Consider the following 18,621-nt stretch of genomic DNA (forward strand, 5'->3'; position numbering starts at 1 on the left):
AACATTGGCTGTACACTGGTTTAGGGTTTTGCTTGCAGGCTGCAGCACAAATCTGATTAATAAATAGCATTCAATCCTTTCTTCTCCTAACGCTGCATTTCGATCTATATTTGAGTTCAAGGTACTGCTCTAATCTCCATTCATTCCCAATTCAATCAATCAATCAATCAATCGACTTATCGGTTAGACACAATTGTTTGGATGCTGAGAAAATAGTGGAAAACTAAAAGAAAATTTTGAATTGTATTTTTCCATCCAGGGCTCGAGAATAGGGAAATTTGTACTTTAACTAAACCTCATATGACTCTTTGGCTTAGTTGATCGGATTTGTTCTTTTAATTTTTTAAAATTTTTATTTGTTTGATTTGGATTTTTGGCAGAAAGGAGAGTGACTGAGATAAGATTGGAATTAAAATGTGGTTATTTATTTATTTATTTTTCTTCATTTTCTCGGTGACCAAACAGAGGGTTGGATTTCACCGAGAACGCTTTGTAACTTGGGAATGCTATTGCTGGAAGTTTTGAATTCCCGGTTTCTGTTTGAAATGGAATTATTGCCCGGTTTGGATTATTGCTCACAATGAAAATTTTGTCAGATGCAGAGAAGATATGAGACAGGATTTTAAAATTTTGAATTGTAAAATTTCCAGGGAATATGGAAAAACGCCATTTCACTTAGAAATCACTCCGACTGTTAGGCTTAGTTGACCTGAGGTTTTTCGAACTTTTAGGGAAAGCTAAAGATGAGAGATGACATAGGAATGAAAATGTTGTTTTCTTTTATTACTTTATTTTCTTGGAAATGGGCTAGGATTTCTCTTAACTTATCAATGCTATAGCTGAAAATTTTGAATTGTAGGATTTTACTTTAGACCACAACTGAAGCTATAATTTTTATAAAATTAACTATCTGAGAACATCATCTTGTTCAGTTATATATTAAAAAGATTTGGCTTGAATTAATTTGACCATGGAAACATAACTGGTACCTGCAATCTTGCCAATGAAAGTAAAAGGAAGAACTTTAAAGTGCAAAATAAGTAAATGGATTTAATTTTATCAATTATAACCAATAAATAAATAAAAAAAAGTGAATTCATTATGATCTTTAAGGTAAATTTATTATGATTGTTACAGTTAAATAATAGAGATGTAGAATATGAGGGAAAAACCCCAAATGGGTTTTTCTCGAATACTACATTTTTTCCCCTAGTATGAGCAAGTAAACCCTTGTTCCGTACCACTTATCTAATTGGGTTTGTTCTGTATATCATAATTTGTGCCTAGAATGTTGCATAGATTCTGGGTATTTAGTTTGAATGATTTTGTTCATGCTCCAATTTTAGTGGTGGTCTATTCCACATCTTAAGTTCAGTAAGAAATCTATGAATGGAAAATATGCTTTATTCACAAAAAAATCATTGAATTTGCAATTTGATGCGGTATTGTAAAAATGAGAAAATTCGTGATTATTCAGGTTTGAAATGAAAGAGGAGACCGACGTTCTTTTCATTCATTTTTGGGAATGGTGTGCTTGGTATTTGGTTTTAGCTTCAATGATGCAAGTTTTAAGAAGAAAAAAGCTAAGAATTTGAGGTGCTCTTGCAGCTTCCTTCTCTGTGTTTTTGATGGTTTATGTAGTTTATTTACCTATTTCTGATATTTTTGGTTTTGTTATTCATTTTGCAGGATCAGGACTTTTCTTTGTAATTCACTTGATTAATATACAGAATGGTTTGTAGATTTTCAACTAAGTTGTTAAATATATGCATAGCTTCTCTTTGTAAAGTTGGGCAATTGGAGAAAGCAGAAGCAGTTGTAATTGATGGTATAAGGTTAGGATTGCTACCAGATGTGGTGACTTATAATACATTGCTTTCTGCATATAGTCGGTTTGTTGGCATTGATGCCGCTTATTCTGTTATTCATAGAATGAAAGAAGCTGGAATAAGTCCGGACGTGATTACTTATAATTCTTTGATAGCTGCTGCCACCAAGCGTTGCCTACTATCACGATCCCTGGATCTGTTTGAAGAAATGCTTCGAACGGGTATCCGGCCAGATGTGTGGAGTTACAATTCTTTGATGCATTGTTTCTTTAAATTAGGAAAACCAGATGAAGCCAATAGAGTTTTTCAAGACATTATCTTGACCAACCTTTTACCTTCTTCAAGCACATTTAACATCATGATTAATGGCCTATGCAACAATGGCTACACTGGTTATGCCCTTAGTTTATACAGATATTTACAGCGTCAGGGATTTGTTCCTGAATTAGTAACATATAACATTCTTATTAATGGGCTTTGCAAGTCTCGTAAGTTGAATGCAGCAAGAAGGATCCTCAGGGAGCTTGGGGAATCAGGGAATGTGCCAGATGCCATTACCTACACTACAGTTATGAAATGCTGCTTTAGATCTAGGCAGTTTGAACAAGGGTTTGAGATCTTCTCAGAGATGAAGAGTAAAGGGTATGCTTTTGATGCCTTTTCATACTGTGCAGTCATTGCAGCATTAACTAAGACGGGTAGGTTAGAAGAGGCAAATGACATCATGGAGCAGATGGCGAGGAGTGACATTGATCTTGATATAGTGTCATACAACACTGTTATGAACCTGTATTGTAGGAATGGTAAGTTGGAAGCCACTTATAAATTACTGGATGAGATAGAGGAACATGGGTTGGAATGTGATGAGTATACACACACAATTCTGATTGATGGGTTGTGCAAGGCAGGTAATGTCGAAGGGGCTCTGCGTCATCTGAAGAATATGACCAAAATGGGCTTTGATTCAACCTTGGTTGCTCAGAACTGTGTGATTGATGGATTGTGTAAAGTTGGTCAGCTTGATCACGCAATCAAGATGTTTGCATCAATGGAGGTAAAGGATTCTTTTACCTACTCCTCCATGGTGCATAATCTTTGCAAGGCAAGAAGATACCGCCATGCATCCAGGCTCCTACTCGCTTGTTTAAGAGGTGGCATGAAAATACTAAGGGCTAACCAACGATCTGTTATTGATGGTCTGTGTTATTCAGGATATACAAGCGAAGCGAGGAGGCTCAAGTCAAAAATCCGATTGGCTAGGATATTACATTATTGATACGGTTTTTGTGCTTTCACTAGGTGCTGGAAGCGGAAATAGCTTAATGTTGAAATCAACTCATCTTTTATGGGCATTCTTTGGATTCAGTCTTGTTGAACACTTGTAAGTTTCACAATTGTTGTAAACATCGGTTGTTATGTGCTAATATCTCTCTTTGTACAATGATAAAAATTTAGAAATCTTGGATATGGGTTAGTGGAAAGGAACTGCTACTTTATATTGATGGGTGATTTAAATAATTGAGTGCACTGGTGCATATTCTTGGAAGACTGCACATATTGGACAAACTTTTGGGCATATTTATGGAAAATTCAACGGATTTGATAAGCTTTTATGGAGGTTAGATGTTGCAACCTTCCATGATGCCACTTACTTTAAGCTTGATTGACTAAAAAGTGGGTCTTTGCCCTTATCAAATCATAGTCTATTTAGTTCTTATGAATTGTCATATGAATAGAGCTCTTGTAAAACTCACATGATGGCACATGTGTCTTCACCTGACCACTGTTTGTTTGCATGTATTTATCTCATTGTTGAACAGATGTATCTTTTTCTATGATTATTCAATTTGATACTTGAAGCCTTTGTTTCCACATTTGGCAGGTCACTTGGTTGATATTCTTGAAACCAGCTCAGATGTCATCTCGGGGTTCCTCTCTGCTTCTCAGATGGAAATTTTCTAAATAAGAACATATCTTCATGTGAGTACTGCTTTGAATGATAAATTTTAAGTTAGTGAAAAATATTATCTTACTTAGAAAAAACTGATCAGAATTTGCATTCATTGCTGATAGCAGTATTAACTGAAAGCCCAGAGGCTTGGAAGAAAGATTCAAGATACATCATCAAGGATCTCACAGAATCCAAACATCCACTTCTAGGCAGCAAGAATCCATAAATAGAGCTAAGGTGAGTGATGTCAAGTTATATAATATTTTGGGTAGTGTTTATAAATAAAACTGTAGCCAACTTTGTTGAGGAACCTTCACATGCATTTCTTAACAGCCCTTAACAGCCAGAAGAAAAAATCAGCCTCCAACTCCCATTGACAACTTTGATTACTTTGTAGTTGACACACAAAGCACACATCTTACAAGTTTACTAGAAACCCCAAGCAGAGCATCATTTTTCTTAGAAATCCTCAACTTATCGAGTCATTACCCTTTGGGGTTCGTCTTTGTAAGACATCTATGGTTAGTCCTCTTGTGGTAGTTCCTCATGAGCTTTTGTGCTGGTAGGATATAATGTAATATCTTCCTCCTGAAAAGGAGTGGATTTGCTTTGGCCGCAAACTCATAAATCAGTATTTCAATCTTTTGGCTAAGATCTTGGAAATGCATCTTTAAAGCATATTAAACATTAGATTGATAAATAATTATATAATGAAGATGAGTGAAGGCCCTTTTGGACAAGGTATATAGCCATAGATTTCATCTTTATTAGGATCTTAGACGTTCTAAAGAAGTCAAAAATTGCTTCTACAACATAATTTCCCACAATCTCCCAATCCCTTTTGAATTCTAAAGAGGTATAACCATCAGGACCTGGGGATTTATCATCTCTCATTGAAAGCGTTGCTGATTTGGTTTCTCCATGAGAAACCATCTTTACATTCCAGCTTTATTTTCTTCCTATTAGCCAAGTTAAAAAAAATAGTGAAATCCTTTTACCTGTGGCTAAATCCTAGTATTCTTTGAAAATAATTCTCTCTTTTGATCCTTCTTCTTTGAAATCTTTTCTCTAGACATAAACCAAGGGCTTTGTTTCTAGCTCATCTTGCTTTTATTGCACAATACAAAATAATCCCACTTTTTCTGATTAAGTAACCTTTCTTTGCCCTGAAAAGATCTATCAGGCTGGTAATTTTCGTTCTCTTTTCTAGCCAAGACCAGATTCTAAGGATCTACCATCAGGAGTTTCTGAGTGTTCTCCAGATTCTTCTTGGCCTTATCCTTTCTCTTTCTGAAATCAGAGAAAGCATTGAGGTTCAGCTTCTCTAATTCCTTTTTAATTCTTCCAAGTTTGGACTCAAAGCAGAACATAAGATCGACTGCAACTTTTGCACCAGGTAAGCTTCTCCTCATAACAGAACATGGTGAGTTGACATCTTTTCTATTTCAGCTCATTGAAGTCGTAAAGTACCACCCAGGGTACTATCCTGGAAGTATCTTCTCTTTGGCTAATTAGTTGAGGCATGCCAAGAAGAAACATCAAAACAAATGAGAAGATCTCATACTTGGTTACTTGCCATTAGGTCGTGATATGATTATGGGAAACAAATAGATCTAACTAGATGTGTATAACAGTATAGTTCCGATTTGCTTAATTTGAATTTATGTTGTTTCTGATAAAGAAAGAAAAAGTGTTCTGTTATAGATGTGATTGTTAGTGTTATGAAATGCAAATAAATATGAGAATATTTAGTATATCAAACTATAAATTGATAAAATTTATCATATAATCCAGACCTTGCCCTATATTTTGAATTGGAAAAAAAAAAAAAGAAAGCAAAAAAAGCAAAGGAAATTATTATTAAAATTTTGAAATTAACATTAAAAAATATGATCAATTTATGGAATTTTAGATAAATTAGGCATTCATCCGATTACTGCTGTCCCTCTTTCCCTCCAAAAGGGACTTTGTCCTATGGCAATATTACACCATAGCTTCTTTTATTAGGTTTGACTTGCAGTGGGGTGATTGGGCTGGGGTTTTCCTCTGAGGAATTTGAGTTAATTCAGCCATTGTGGTCAGTCCTTGCTTCTATTCAAGGTTCCCTTTTTGTTGGGGGGGGTGGACCTGCTGTTGCTTTCGTCTCAATTTTTCTTTGCTTGGGCTATAGGTCATGGAAGACCTGGAGGGCCTCAAAGTCTCCTCCCTCCTTTTCCTTAGGGTCATGCTCAACCTCTAGGTTCAATCTTCTGTTGTTAGAATGTTGTTGTCACCAGTTCGTTTTCTAGACAAAATTCAATTACTTCAATTAGGGTGTTGAAGCAATTGGATGAAAAATAAAGGATGATGCTGACAACATCGTTCCTTAGAAAAGGCTCGGTTGCTTTGCTCACAGGAGGCTGCATCTGAGGCAAAATTGCTGTGCTGTCTAAATGGGAGAGTTATATTTTTTGGGTTAGAAATGGTATGCTTTAATGCTATGTTTGGTTCTTGGAAATTTTGTGGGAAAATGTGATAAAAAGAAAATAGAAGGTAAATGAAAAATATAATTAAATTTAATAAATTATTTTTTCATACTTCTTCAAACTTAATTTCCTTATTTTCTTCTTCTATATAAAGATTAAATAATTTGAAAATGTATGAGGCTATATTTGGTTCTCGTAAAATTTGAGGGAAAGAAAATATGGAAGAGAAGTAGAAGGAAAAAAAATGAGAAGAAAATAAAAAATGGATTTAAAGTTCATAAATTATTTTGATGTACTACTTCAAACTCATTTCACTTATTTTGACTATGAATTTTTCAACTGTTTTAGGATTATTTGACCATGAATTTTTGAAAATACGCTCCCTTCTGGATGGACTAAACGAAGATGGATCATGGAGCACGCTGATATCGGTTGTCTGTTCGCCATAGGTAACAACAACTCGACTTGTATTTCCCATCAATCTCATTCTTTCTTACCTTGTCTATTAATTTCAGGTTTAGGTTTGCAGCAGAAGGAGAATAAGCATTGCAGATTATTATACAGTTGGAGGTTTATGAGCAGTAGTGAGTTCCTCTCAGAATTAAAGCTTTGCATGTATTGAACCCAGGGAAGGTGACTGTTTATTTTAGAAAACTGAAATATTAACAGAAGAAAGTGAGTTTTTGCTCATCAACTAATTTTCCCAGCAACCAAACGGATGCATATTTGGAACATGTCTCTGTGAGTTGTTGAAGTAATCTTTGCATGTATTGAATCTAGGGAAGATGACCGTTTATTGTAGAGAAAAACAAAGGTGAGCTTTTGCTCATCAACAAATTTTCCCAGCAGCCAAACAGAATGTGGCTGCTTATATCTGATAGACTTGGAACATGTATGGATTTTCAGCTTATTTTCTTATTCAACTCCTTTTTGGGAGCAATTTTCCATAAATTCATCCAAATAACTTGATCTATATTTGGTTGTATTTTTGTTTTTAATTTTTGTTTTACCATTAAGAATTTGAAAATAATGTTTCATAATTTGTTTTTAAAATTTAATAGTAAATTTAAAAAATAATCATATAATTTCTTTAAAAAAAAATAAAAATTGAAGGATTTCTCTAGAAGAATGAACATATATAAACGTTAAATTAGATATATAATATATCAAGTGATACTTTTTATTGAGGTTATTAATGGGTTTAATAATTTTTAAAAATAATTTAGAATTCAAAAAAATAGATTTAATCATTAAAAAAAAAGATAATCCATCAAAATAGATATATCATGAGTCATGACATTAATGTTTCTTCTAATACACAAATATATTTTTTGAATTTAAGTAAATAAATTATAAATTAAATAAGACATAATTAATTATTTAAATTCTTTAATAAATTTAAAAATTTTTAAGAATAATTTTGAATTCAAAAAATCTATCTAATTAATTGCATATTAAATCAAAACATTCTAAAATACTATGTTGGTAATTTAGTACTAAAATGTGTATATAAAATGAAAAACTTGACTCATTTATATGTTAAAAATTATTATTATTTATTTTTAACAAAAAAAAAGAGAAGAAAATGTTGATATCCTTTTGTATATAAATTTATGATTTTGTTATAATATTATCATTCATGTTTTACTAAAAACTATTTATTTTTTTAATTTATTTGTAATTATAAATCTATTTTCATTTTTAATAAGATTTGAATTAAATTTAATTTATATTATACAAATTGAATTTTCAATGATTTTACAAAACTAAAATAAAAAATTATTTTTAAAAATAATTTATCTAAACAAGTTTTTTGTTTTTTTTTTTTAACTGTTTTTAAAAACAACTTATCAAACACTTTTATTTTTATTAAATACTAAAAAATTATTATTTGTTTTTTAATTTTTTTTAAAAAAAGTTTTTAAAAACAAGTTTAAAAAAATATAACTAAACATATCCTATTTTCTTTTTTCATTTTCCTTGGTTTTTTAAATAAATAAAAGTTTTTTTTTAAAGCAAGGGGTGGTAATTGTTTACAAAGAAAAGAAAATGAGGGAGAGTATAAAAATAAATCAAAATCTTAAATATTCAAGAAAAATAAAAACAATACCACCTCATCCACATATAAAATATGGATTAAATAAAATTGTTTTATAAAACAAGTACATCAATTTTATCCCAAAAATTACTTTTTTAGTTTATTAAATTTCTTTATATCAAACAAATTAAAGAAATTTAAGGTTCATTGATCTATATTTTTTGAAACTTGTTTTTAAAATTTATTTTTTATTTTTTAAGTTAAAAATAGATTTTTAAAAAATATGATTAAACGGGCCTATATTTTTCTTTTATTTTTAAAAATCGTGAAAATAACTCTTAATTGTTCTCTGAAAATTATTTTATATTTCACTTTATTTTTAAAAATTATTTTAAGATAATAATGACCAAACAATGTTAAAAAGAGTTTAAAATAATTTTTTGTTTTTAAAAACAAAAAAGGGCCAAACAACTCTTAATAAATTTAAAATATAAACTTGATCCCTCTTTGTTTTTATTTTTATTTAATGATAAATATATGTGAAATATTTTTGATAAATAAGTTAGGAGAGATGTATTTTAGAGGCCACGTGGCAATTTATGATTGGCCCAAATGACGCACCATATAAATATTGGAACAAAAGGAGAAGCCTTTGGAACTCAAAATCTCTGCAACAGAACGCGGAAAAAAGGTATGAATTTTCTCTCAAATTTTCCGGAAAAAGAAAATGGGTTCTTAGGTTCCCAACAGGAAAAGGGTTCGAGGGTTCTGGGTTTTTCTTGTTTTTTTTTTTGGTTGATCCATTTTGGAGTTGTTTGAAGTCGAATTTGGTGGGTGGTGGGTGTTGTTGCGATCATGTGGGTCTAGATTTGCAGTGTGTTTTGTCGGAAATTCGGGCTTTGTTAAGGTTTTGGAGGGATTTAATTTATGTGACTTGTTTTTATGAATGTTATGCCTTTGTTGTGTTGCTGAGAAACGGAAGGAAAGTGAAGGAAATGAGAGGAAAGACAGTTTTAGGTCTTGGAGAAAAATTAAGCAAAAAACTTGGCAGAATTTTGTTTTCTTGGGCTTGAATTATGGTTTGAAATTGTATGATATTTTATATTTTCTTTGAATTTCTCAGCAACTAAACAAAATCTAATCGAGTTTGTGAATGTTATGGCTTGTTTGGTGAAAACCCGAGGGAAAAGGAAGGTAAGGCGAAGCACTTTTGGGTTTTGGAGAAAAAATGTAGTAGCGAACGAGGCCGAATTTGTTTTTTTGGGGTTTGAATTATGGTTTGAAATGGTATTATATTTTATATATTTTCCTGGATTTTCTAGCAAACCATAAGAAGTGCAATGAAACTTGAATGGGAAAATTTGAATTTTATGGTACACAGAATTAGAGCATTTTTTAGGGTCTTGGAGGGCTGATTTGTATAATCTATTTTCATGAATGTTATGCCTTAATTTGGCTGCTGCGAAAAGAAGGGAAAAGAAAGGAAAGAAGAGAAAGATTTTGGGTTTCAGGGAACAATTAAACTCGCTGAACCAATTAGTTTGTGCTTAATTGAGTGCACTTTTTTGGTTCCTTGGTTGTTTAATTATGGTTTGGAATTTCTCTTCAGTTTTCTCAGTGACTAAATGTAGTTTCATCAAACTGGACTCCAGAATTTGTATTTTACAGTGTACCTAACATAGGCTATTTTTTAAGGGTTTTGGAATGGTTGATTTGTGTGACCCGTTTTTATGAATGCTGAACCTTTGTGTTTTTTTCTGAGAAATGGAGGGAGCTCAAAGGAAAGGAGAGACAATTTTGGATTTGAGGAAAAATTGAACTCAAGTAATCCAATTGGCCTTGTCAGCTCAATTGACTGAAAGATGTTTGTTTCTCTGTATTTCTATCAAAAGTCTAAATGGGTCTGAATTTATCTAAATTCTGAATAGAACTCCATAAAGTGTTATTCGGACTTAAGATTCTGGATAAAAGTTAAAAAAATTATTACTTTCTGTATTCAACCAAAATATCTAAAAAAAATGTATATGACTTAAGAAATAGAAATTATTGAAACATCTAAAATCTGTTTAGACTTAAGAGGAAAAAACGAAAGGGTCTTTTGTTTTATTGATTGCTTAATTATGTTTTGGCATTGTGTATTTTTTCTATTACCTTCTTTCAGTTTTCTCAGCAACGAAATATGTTATAATTAAACTTGACCTGTGAATTTGTGATTTATGGTATCATAAACTTTGGGCTATTGTTTAGGGTTTTGGAGCGGTTGGTTTGTGTGACCTGTTTTTCTGAATGTAATACCTTTGGATGGTTGTTCAGAAATAGAGGGAAAGGAAAGGAAAGAAAAGACAATTTTGGGTTTTGGGAAAAAAATGAAGTGGAGTAAGCAGAATTTGTTTCTTTCAGTTTGAAATTAGGATTTAGAATTGTGTAATAACATGATCAAACTAGACTTAAAATATTGGAATTATATAGGAGCATTAATTACTTTTTTTTTCATTGTTCTCTCATTTTGAAAGCTGGAATTTTGCTACTTTGTATCGTATTCTGAGAAAACTGGGGAAGAGTAAAGAGTATGAATTCAATATTCTGTGTGTGCACTCTATTGGTTTTTAAGCAGTGAAATTCTCACCTGAAGTAAGCCAAGTAGTTGTAAATTTGTGACAATTTTAAGTCAGGGGAGGCTTTTGTTTTTTGATGTCTCAAATAAATGAAGAAAACAATAAATATAGTTCACAACTCTACTTTCTTCACTATTTTCCTACTTTTTCCTCAATAATCAAACTATTATTTGTATTTTTTGGTTCCTGTTTATGAAATCACAAATAGAAAACAAAGAAGATTAACAAATTTGAGAACTCAAGCTGATTAGGATTTGGTGTTTTCTGGTGCATAATAGCAAGCTGAGGAAAATGATTAAGCTGCAAACATATGCGGGGCTTAGTTTAGTTGCTACTCTGGCTGTTATCTATCATGCGTTTAACAGTAGAGGCCAGTTCTACCCAGCTACAGTTTATCTATCAACGTCCAAAATCAGTTTGGTGCTCCTCCTCAACATGGGTCTAGTCATCATGTGCATTCTGTGGCAACTAACTAAGCGTGTTTTTCTTGGGACCCTACGAGAAGCTGAGGTTGAGAGACTGAATGAGCAATCATGGCGGGAAGTCATGGAAATACTTTTTGCAATAACTATTTTCCGACAGGACTTTTCAGTTACTTTTCTTGCTATGGTTACTGCTCTTCTGTTAATCAAAGCTTTACATTGGTTGGCCCAGAAGAGAGTTGAGTACATTGAGACAACCCCTTCGGTTCCTATGTTGTCTCATATCCGTATTGTATCATTTATGGGCTTCCTTCTTATCCTAGATAGTCTCTTTCTGTACAGTTCTTTAAAGTATTTGATACAAACACGGCAGGCTTCAGTTTCCCTCCTCTTTTCTTTTGAGTAAGTTATTTATGCTTATCCCTTTTCTAATTGAATCTTTTCAGTTGGGTTGATGATATGCTACATTACTGCTCACAACTGTATTTATATTATTACCTCATTGTGTGTGGTTCTTATCTTTGGGGTGCTTATATATGCAAATTGGTATAACATTTTCAGTAGAATGGAAAGGCATAGAGGATTCATCTGAATTGTGAACTGAACATTTTTATTTTCTTATGATAGGTATGGAGAGAGAAAAGTTCCTTCCTTTTTATGGTTATGACTCAAGAAATTATAGTAATAATACTCATTTCTTGTATCATAAAGTGGTTGTGAGGATAACATGTTGGGTTGAATCAAAAGAAAGAAAATAATAAATGGAGTAGAAAAAGCAGAAGAACAAAAGTTTAGAGTGAGGAGAGAAACCTTATAGGTTTGGTATAATTTGGAGATCTGCTAGACAAAAGAATTATTAAGGATTTGTTCTTGCAGGAAAATTAGTCTCCAGTGCCTCAATGTGATGACAATTAGTTTTAATTCCCCATTGAATATGCCTCTATAAGCCATCTAAAGGGCTAAACCATGTGTATGTAGCAGAAAAATCCAGGTTAGAATAGGCTTGAAAAGGATGCCCCTACGGTTATTAATAGCCACCCCTCCCCCCACCTCCTGTCTGCCTCCACTCAATGCTCATCTAACCTAGGTTACCTAGGGGATGTTTATCAAAATTTATACTGAGGCTTTAGAGGAGGGTTGTGCCAAAGAATAAGCTTCACTTTTCTCCAACTGCTTGGAAAATTGGGTTCTCAACTATTATGACAGTCCAAAACAGAATGTCAGTAATCAAAGCCATAGAGGAGTCAAAAAGCGGTCTCTGCCCCACATGTGATAGGAGCCCCTGCCCCCTGGTTGTTCTATCAAATTCATCAAAGGAAATTACCAGCATATCAAAAATCTACTTTGGAGCAAACCCATGCTGCCTAATTTTTTAGTAGTTTCTGCCGCAAATGATAGACGAGGGGGATGAAGTAACAAGTGATCTTCCATCTATCCACTTTCCCTGCACAGCATGGCTAAGGACATTGTGAAATCTCCTGCTTTGGAGAAAATTATTGATTTTAACCCTCTTATGAGCCACAAAGAGTACAAAGACTTTAATTTTAATGATAACTTAATGCTTCATTTTCTAAATAGTATTAAGTACTGAAGGTTGTAGATAATCACCCCCTTGATTCTCACTTCTCAAATGCCTATAGCATTGTGATACTACTGCAGTTTGACCATGGATGTTTTACTGTTCAGTGAAAAAGACAAAAATGTCTTTATTTTGATGCATGCATTAGCAAAGTTACATATTTCTCTCCTATTTTTATGTTACACCAAAGGTATAGCTTGACGTAGTTTCTCTAGTCATGCAGGGTGTTTCATTTTGCAATAATTTTTACAATTTTGTATCTCAGGTACATGATACTCGCAACAACAACTGTGTCAACATTCGTAAAATATGTTTTCTATGTCAGTGACATGCTTATGGAAGGACAATGGGAGAAAAAAGCTGTCTACACCTTTTACTTGGAACTTATACGAGACTTGCTTCACTTGTCTTTGTATCTGTGCTTCTTTCTTGTGATTTTCATGTAAGTAATTTATTCACCTCAGTTTTCTACTGGAGATGTGTCATGCACATTCACATGCATAGATATGGATGTTAAGAAATGCACATGGCATGTGCTTTGTTATATTTGCAGATATGTTTCTGTGTCTATATGCATGTAAGTGTCTATGTCTATATATATGTGTGTGTGTGTGTGTGTGTATGTATGTATGGATGTATTTATGTATATATGTATGTATGTCTAACGTGCTCTCTAACACATACGCATGTGTATATTTATAATGAACTAATGTATTATCTATTTCCAGTTATATGATCTGGATCTGGATCTTCTGAGGTCTGAGAATAAGTTTAAACAGGTACTAGTTATATGGTATGGGTCTTCTAAGGTCTGAAAATAAGTTTAAACAGGTACTTCAGCAACTAAATACGCTGAACTGCTAACGTATACATCTACTCAGTATTCAGATCCAATAATGTTTCCTGATTGCTTAAGCATGTGTAATCCTTAATATTCAAACAAGCTACACCCTGGAGCCAAACTAGAATATCCCAATCTAATTTGGAGTTAGTGGATGCTTGTATGGCTCTTTCATGAGCAACTGAGAGGTTGATGGGAAGCACAAAAGTAAAAGTACAAAATATGGTGTTTATATGAAGTTTTGATTGGATGAAATTTGATTTTTATTTCTTTCATGGTGCCTACCAATTATCTGCTGGCTGATGGTCCATACCATAGTCATTTTGCATTCCATAAAATGATACTATTTATCACAATGAGGATGGAAGATGAGTCTGGGTTGGTAACCTTTTGTGTTGTTCCTGGTAGCTAAATACCACCTTCTTGTTTATTTAAAAAAGGATCACTTTCTTCTATATAGTGAGGATTTTGACATGATTGCCACTCTTGATCATGACTAAAAGGTGTTCTTAAAATTCCAGTGTGTGTTTTAACTCTTAGTGCTGATTTAGTGTTCATGCTGTATGTGTCTATATGGAAAAGGTTAAAATAGATTCTATGTGGCAGGGAAAGCTTATTGCTTTCCATTCTTGTGCTTTTCATTGTCTTGGAGTTGATTGGTGATTTTTTTCTGTTCTGAGAATGAATTGTTGTCCTGTTTTCTATCATTAGTCACTTCTACTGATTCTTGTTGTCTTATATCATTTCATTTGCCAATTTTTTTGGTTTAACATTATTATCTTATATCAACTTTTGTTTGGTATCCTTAGGAATTATGGTGTGCCTTTGCACTTGATTCGGGAGCTCTATGAAACATTCCGTAACTTCAGGGTCCGTATTGCTGATTACATTCGTTATAGGAAGATGACTTCAAATATGAATGATCGTTTTCCAGATGCAACGCCTGAAGAACTTGATGCGTGAGTACTTGATCCATCTGTTGCTATGTTGTTTTATTTCTAAATATTTGGTTGTAATGTCATGTTTAATTGTTTCTGTTTGGTGTGCAGAAGTGATGCAACCTGCATCATTTGTCGTGAGGAGATGGTTACAGCCAAGAAACTAATTTGTGGACATCTTTTTCATATGCATTGTCTCCGTTCATGGTTAGAGCGACAGCATACTTGTCCTACTTGCAGAGCCCTAGTTGTACCCCCTGAAAATGGGACAACTACTGCTGGAGGGCAACATGGGCCACGGTCTGATTTTCATCAACAAGGTAATGGTGATCCTTTATTTTCCATTATGATAGCTAGCTGTTCTTGGTGTTTGTTATTTGTATTGGATTTCAGATCATTGTTGAAAACTGTGGGCTTTGGTATTTAGTCTTGAGATTATATTTCAAATATATTTACTTCCTCCAATTTGAAATTTAAACATCAGTCTCTTCTGCATATTATCTATTGTGAATTACTTGTAAGTGTGAAGTTCAGAAGCAATAAAATTGTAACATGCCAGGGCAGTTTCATACTCCCCTTTTAATAGACAAAGGAAACCACAAAAGGCCCCAAGAGGGATTGGCTTTGTTCCCTGAAGTAGTAACTTTCACTAAAATATTGATGCACCTTATATATCATTTTGGTGAGCATTCAAACTCATGGTTATTCATTTTTTCTACCAGTTGTGGAGTGCCAAAATGTTAACCTGTTAGTAGGACACCTGCATTAGACATAATATCAGTTATTTACCTTTGAATCATATGTGCATGTGTTTTTGGAAATTGAGTTGATAGAAATCTTTTTCTTTGCTTCCATCTGAATTTAATAACAGAAGATCGTGTGAAGTTATGCTGAGTTTAGGACTCAGGAAATTAGTTTTAGGAAATGAGTTTCTCGTTTTTCTTACGCTAATATGAAGAGATTCCTAATTTGACATGAATGAGGATGTATATTCAACTTGTTTCTAACAGAATTTCTTTTTTTAAAAATACAATTAAACAAAAGGTGAGAATTTGCATTTCTAGGTTGACTTGATACACTTAATAATATTGGCTAACCATTTTGATTGGCCACATGGACTTGCACAGCAAGTACATCCACACAGGGTTCGACTGGTGATGTAGCAGATGATAATTTGAATTGGCATCGGGCCAGACTCCAAGCTGCTGCTTCAGCTGCCGCAATATATGAAAAATCTCTTGTGTACCCTTCTCCAAATACACTAGTGTGGTATGCACTTTTTTTTGGCAGTTCAAATATATATTTCTCTGTTAATAGCATGGTCATGTTGTCTATTCAATTAGTTAGCATTATAACTTTAGTTAAAGGTGAGATTTGATCAGTGCAGGCCTAGTTCTGAGTGTGTAGATATTTGCCTTTTTTGGCAAGGGTGGTGACTTGCAAATATCTTTGTTTGCCACTTGGGGGTGCCCCCTTTTCACGTTGTTAGTTGAATTGCCTACTCATAGAAAAGAATATCTTTGTGTCCCACTGGCACATTGTTAGTTCGATTGCCTTCTTATGCTAAATCATCTACCCATATTTAGATAACCTCTTGGATAAATGCCGGCAGGAATGCTGGTGGTTTAGAGAGATGAACTGAGCAAAGTGGCAATTGAAAGAAATTTGAAATGCCATGTAAATACGACTTTGACAGTGTCTCTGACATGCAATAGTGTTGAACTGTCAATACTGTGAGTCATTGTATAAGATTGCAATAAAGCAAGAGTTTAACAAAGTATTCCTCTTATTTGCAGGTCCCCTGGATATGTATCACTCCCCCAGGTATATATGTACCTTTTGCTGTATTTATAATACAAATTCTAGGGGGAACGAGCTTCTAGTGGACTACCACAATATCAACAATTTTCATTTCCTTGTTATCTATCAAAAAAAAGAATAATTTTCATTTCCTTGTGAGCTTGCTTTGCCTTTTTCTTCAGCTTCAGCACTGTGCTTTTGTCCCTTTTCAGGCATCTGGTGCCACCATGAACTATGGAGATAGACTCAGTGGTGATCTAAACATACCGGGCTCTCAGATGGAAGCTCAGAAGAAATTTCTTGAATACCATATTGAGGTATAAGGATTTCATGTGCCACCATCTGGTATTATTGATTTATTTTCAAACCATAAGTACCATTACTTTTCTGATAAACAAATAAATAAATAAATAAAAGTACCGTTACTTTTATTACTATCATCATCACTCTGCATTGTAGAACATTATGAATGTACTTGCATGATCCCACCATTATTAATATTTATTAGGTCAGTATGTAGTTATTATGTACTCACTCACATGTGCAGATGTGTATTACTCTGTACTGCTACATATATCGTAGATTGGATACTTTTTTAGCTCTGCATTCTTTACAATATTCTTTGCACACACTATTTCTCCTGTCTTAGATACAATTCCCTCATGTTGCTCCCATGTCTTGAGTTTTGGAAAGCAGGTTCAGAAATATGTATGGATGTGAGAAATGATCTATAATTTCTGGTAGTTAAGTTATGTGAATTGCTGTGGAAAAGCTTCTAGGTCAGTTAGTTGAAAGGAAGAAACTGAAAAATAAATAAATAAAATCAACTGTCAAGTCACAAAGCACTCTACTGTAAGGAGATTACTTGGAATTTTGTTTTCCAATTTTTATTTGCTCTTTCTATTTTTGCGGGAGAGTAGGTGGTTATGGTTGATCAAGGCCAATTTAGTCATTGCTCTGAGGACAGTGTTGGGTATTGTTCAAATGCTCTTTCTTTAGGTGTGTGTGTGAGTTTTTGATACGTTTTTAGATAAGATGAATGATTTTTCGTTGTGTATGTCGTGTTTGCTTGCGGCTTTGTTGAAGACTCAGTCTACTGGTTAGTCTTTGTATTAAATGTGGATTCTGGGTTAGATTCTTGGGCTGATATTTATTTCCATTGGAAATGAAAATGTTGAAATATCTGCATTCAAGCAACCATCGCACTGCCTTGGATTTGAAACATGATTGAATATGCTTACCATGATACATATTTGGTTATTTATGTTTTTCTAACAATGTGAACCACCATTTTCAAAAATAAAAAATAAAAAAGTCCAAACATTGATGCTTTAGAGAAGAGGATTTCGTTCTTTGGTTCTAGATTATTATTTTCCGTTAAATTTATTCAACAGGTCCTGCAAAACCAGCTCCAACTTCTACAGAAACTATCGAAACCAGAGGAAGGCATGGGCATGGCCCCCACTGCATCATCAGCTGGCAAGGGAAAGGACGTTGCTTCTTCATCTTCTTCTGTTCCAGACTCGGGTCATCATGGAGAAATTGAAGAAACTGATACATAGGCCTCAACTCTCATTTAGAGATGTGTATCGCAAGGAGACTAGAGGCGGTGGATATAGAAGAAACACCGAAACAGGCATAGTGTTTTTCTCTGAAAGCTGTGTTAGTCACCCTTATACTTGAGGTCTGGTAATCTCTCTCAAGAGGCATTGTATGAATCAACTTTCCCTTATCGAGTCTTGCAAAGAACATTGCCCCAAGTACAATACCAGCTTGTGTCAAATTTTCTAGCTGACAGGGCTCAGTGTAAGATGTTCATATGCAGCGCTGGCCCATACATTATGTTTTTCTTTGATCTTTTCTTTCCTTTCACTTTCCCCAACCTTCCTTAAGGTTCTTTAGTTTTGTTAGTTGACAGGATTGAATTCTGCCAAATTTGTGCATTGTTTCTCCAGTTTATATTCTGGTTGGATTGTGAGAAAGTGGGGTTTCCCATTGGCATGGCAAGCCACTCTATGAATGGCTTTAGGGTTCTGAATATTAATTGTCTAATCTACACACCCCTGCATTTTGGCTTGAGGGTTCTTGAAACTTGTGCCTTGTTGCTCACTCTGCCTGGTTTGCCATGACCAAAGCTTTTGAG

At 33.7% G+C, this 18,621-nt stretch overlaps 2 protein-coding genes and 1 long non-coding RNA gene across 3 annotated transcripts; all 3 read left to right on the top strand.

Moving 5' to 3' along the window:
• LOC117933964 (pentatricopeptide repeat-containing protein At5g46680-like) lies at nucleotides 1-3,214 on the top strand. The gene is made up of 4 exons (XM_034855549.1): nucleotides 1-121; nucleotides 1,478-1,596; nucleotides 1,690-2,883; nucleotides 3,041-3,214. The coding sequence occupies exons 3-4, from the start codon at nucleotides 1,732-1,734 to the stop codon at nucleotides 3,212-3,214; spliced, it is 1,326 nt and encodes a 441-aa protein (XP_034711440.1). The 5' UTR covers nucleotides 1-121; nucleotides 1,478-1,596; nucleotides 1,690-1,731.
• Nucleotides 3,215-3,216: 2 nt separating this feature from the next.
• Nucleotides 3,217-7,163, top strand: LOC117932923. The gene is made up of 5 exons (XR_004654261.1): nucleotides 3,217-3,447; nucleotides 3,712-3,809; nucleotides 3,906-4,017; nucleotides 6,594-6,694; nucleotides 6,761-7,163. It is a non-coding gene; the product is annotated as an uncharacterized LOC117932923 (long non-coding RNA).
• Nucleotides 7,164-8,918: 1,755 nt separating this feature from the next.
• LOC117933115 (ERAD-associated E3 ubiquitin-protein ligase HRD1B-like) lies at nucleotides 8,919-18,439 on the top strand. Its single transcript, XM_034854502.1, has 9 exons — nucleotides 8,919-8,974; nucleotides 11,177-11,722; nucleotides 13,165-13,341; nucleotides 14,550-14,699; nucleotides 14,790-14,998; nucleotides 15,806-15,947; nucleotides 16,475-16,502; nucleotides 16,691-16,795; nucleotides 17,873-18,439. Exons 2-9 carry the CDS (start codon nucleotides 11,190-11,192, stop codon nucleotides 18,038-18,040), a joined length of 1,512 nt encoding a protein of 503 aa, XP_034710393.1. The 5' UTR covers nucleotides 8,919-8,974; nucleotides 11,177-11,189; the 3' UTR covers nucleotides 18,041-18,439.
• Nucleotides 18,440-18,621: the final 182 nt, after the last annotated feature.

The sequence above is a fragment of the Vitis riparia genome, chromosome 16 (assembly GCF_004353265.1).
Source record: "Vitis riparia cultivar Riparia Gloire de Montpellier isolate 1030 chromosome 16, EGFV_Vit.rip_1.0, whole genome shotgun sequence".
NCBI lineage: Eukaryota > Viridiplantae > Streptophyta > Magnoliopsida > Vitales > Vitaceae > Vitis > Vitis riparia.